General features: G+C 47.4%; 1 protein-coding gene across 2 annotated transcripts in view; it reads right to left on the reverse strand.

Annotated features, from left to right (window-relative positions):
- Positions 1 to 2568, reverse strand: part of SPTY2D1 (SPT2 chromatin protein domain containing 1) — a 26813-nt gene extending 24245 nt beyond the window's left edge. The window contains exon 1 of one of the 2 annotated variants that reach the window (XM_017525877.2): positions 1941 to 2217. In XM_017525877.2, the coding sequence (XP_017381366.1) occupies positions 1941 to 2000 (60 nt within the window). In that variant the 5' untranslated portion in view covers positions 2001 to 2217. Of the gene's footprint in view, positions 1 to 1940; positions 2218 to 2432 lie in introns of those variants that run through there. The other variant, XM_037737543.1, reaches the window with a different exon arrangement.
- Positions 2569 to 3080: the final 512 nt, after the last annotated feature.

Here is a 3080-nt window from a genome sequence, read left to right on the forward strand (position 1 = left end):
AAAAAAAAAAAAAAAAAAAAAAAAAAGAATTATAATGCTGCTAACTAAAACTTCTGGGCTTACTAGCTTTGGTGGGGAGGGGTCAGAGAAAAGCATGATACATAAAATATATGCAATATATATCTATATTATCTATTAACTTTTTTTTTGAGATGGAGTTTTGCCCATTGCCCAGGCTGGAGTGCAATGGCGGGATCCCGGCTCACTGCAACCTCCGTCTCCTGGGTTTGAACAATTATCCTGTCTCAGCCTCACAGGTAGCTGGATTACAGGCACATGCCACCACACCTGACTAATTTTTGTATTTTTAGTAGAGACAGGGTTTTATCATATTGGTCAGGCTGGTCTCGAACTCCTGACCTTAGGTGATCCACCCACCTCGGCCTCCCGAAGTGCTGGGATTACAGGCTTGAGCCACTGCACCCAGCCATGTATTAAATTTTAAATTAATTTTTTCCCTTTTTGATTCCTCTGTTATTCCAATCATAGATAGATAATGCATATATTATAAAATATACACATATTTTGAAATTTTCTGCTCTAGGAATATCTGTCTGCTTTTCTCCCAGCAGCTACTGGCTTTTAGAATAAATGACTTAGTTCTGATTCTTCCATAGAACAGTCCTGGGCATCAAAGTTAGTACCATCTTTGACCTCTACTGAAATTCAGTAAGATCTAGAATGAAATATTGACCAAATTATCCAAAGATGAATGGTTACTAGACCCAATATTGATTCATCTGGAAAATTTACAGATGAAAGTAAATCTATTGATCTGGGTTTCAAAGGTTTGAGTCTATACCTTCAACATGCAAAGCTTATAACTCATGGCTTAGAGGAATGATTATTCAGAGCGCTTGGGATGGGGGACGGCTGTGTGTGCGTATACATATATTTATAAACATACAGACTTTTTTCAGATAAATATTTTCAAAGGGATAAAAGAATGAACTAGAGTCAGAAGACAAAAAAAAAAAAGCGGCAGAAGAGTTAAAAAACGAATATACGAAAATCTAGGAAATGCAGAGCACTTCGTGGGAGCTCAATAAATTCTAGCTGAATTGACGTTGAGAGCGTTTTAGTTCTACACCTCCCTGCTCAAACCGCAGGCATCACAATGCAACTCATCGGTTTACAGCTGTGCTGTAGGTACCATCTGAAGATCTGGAAATGATTAGCTTATGCAAAACAGCCACAACTCCAGAAGCCAGGCGCTCTCCACCACTTTAGCATTTAAGTCTTACACTGCTCTTGCGGCTGTAAGCGAACTGACAAACATCCACTGAGCAAATAGGACCTATTTTACACAAAGACTGAAATCTGGAAGGCTACAAGTAAACGGAAGCTGAAACTAGCTCACCTGTTCTGCTGGCCAAGGATTTCGCGGAATCTGCTAAACTTATCTTCCCAAAACAAAAGATATTCATCCCCTGGGAAGTGATAATTTAATCACCTTGGTGGCTGAGTGGGTGGGGCCGAGTCAGAGAATTCTTTCAAGAAATCACTAAATGTTTGACCTGAAGATCGATGATCAGGCCAAGTACCCCAAAGCCTCTAACTCCCTTCCATACATGCTTCCTTCCCAACCTCTGGGCTGAAGTTTACGCCGAAGCCAAAAACTACCAGCGCTAGAATCCACTGCGTGCCAGGCACGGCTCACCGCTTTCACGCGATTCTAACTAAAACACCCAAACCGCAAAGTCCCTGATGCAGGGGTAAATAAGCCGGCGAAACCCATTCACAGGAAAGCTCCCGCATCTCGTTCAAGCTCTTTTCCCCCCCGAGTTCCCAAGAGTATAAGCCCAAAAAAAGGAAATAAGGCGTCCTGGTCTTTCCCCTCCCGGAACCGATAGGCGGGTACCTAGAAGTTCCATGGGCCACACACATTCCGAACTTGGAAGACTGGGGTCCCCTACATTGACGCCCCAGTTGCTACTTACCGGCACATTGTTGACACCTTGTCCCTTGGAAGCTATCAGGAGAATTTCTCTGAAGTCCATGTTGGGCCGAGGCGGGAGAGGCTGGGGCCAGGCACTCGGGAAGGACTGACAGCACACCTAACCGAGGCGCCCAGCTACAGCCAAATGCACTGCCTCGGCAGTCCCACTCCCACCCCGCCTCTGCGAGACCACTTCCGGCGCCTTCCTATGCCGTCTGCCCGCCCCCTTCCCTCCACGGCCTGTATCCTTTCAGGGCCGCCACGGAGCTCGCGAGTCCCTGCGTAACTTCCGCTTTTAGGCCGAGATTCGTACAAACGTGATACGTGGCTGCTGGCGTCGACCCGAGGGGCAGGGACTAGGCTCTTTAGCGACCAAAGGGGTGTGGCTAAGTGGAGAGCAGCTTCCCGGTTGGCCCGTGCGCGCTGCCCCGTCATCTTGGTGATTCTTGTGAGCTCTGGGTAGGGAAAGTGAGAGGGTGGAGGGTTTACTTGCCAGGCCTGGGTTCTCTGGGTGTCACGGGTGGGCGCTCAGATCCAAAACGGCGGCGGCGCAACAGCTGAACAGACAGGTCTCGAGCCAGGGGTTTGGCTACCGGTGTCTAGGCGCTCGTGAAGCTGCGCAGGCGCACACGGCAGTGCCGTGGTACTGTCTCGGATGCACATTACTCATCAAATTCTGGCACTTGCTGTGCGCTCACCTCCTACTCAGATGCACGCGTGCCAGGGATGGGGGCGCACACTTATTGCTTTTGCCCCGTTTAGAAAATAAGTTTTGCGTAGGGCAGGCAACCTGTGTTTTTGCGCAGGCAATGAATTAAGGAATTTTTCACATACAGACCCAGCCTTGACATACTTTGGTGTACTGATGGACCATATTCCTCATATTCATAGTCATTGCGATACTAGTCCAGACTTCCTTTTGAGAGTTATCTTGGATATGTAAGGCCATTTAGACTTAGTAAAAACACTTGAAATAGACAAACCTGGGCCGGGCGCGGTGGCTCAAGCCTGTAATCCCAGCACTTTGGGAGGCCGAGGCGGGTGGATCACGAGGTTAAGTGATCGAGACCATCCTGGTCAACATGGTGAAACCCCGTCTCTACTAAAAATACAAAAAATTAGCTGGGCATGGTGGCGCGTG

Source organism: Cebus imitator, unplaced genomic scaffold, assembly GCF_001604975.1.
Source record: "Cebus imitator isolate Cc_AM_T3 unplaced genomic scaffold, Cebus_imitator-1.0 Scaffold39, whole genome shotgun sequence".
NCBI lineage: Eukaryota > Metazoa > Chordata > Mammalia > Primates > Cebidae > Cebus > Cebus imitator.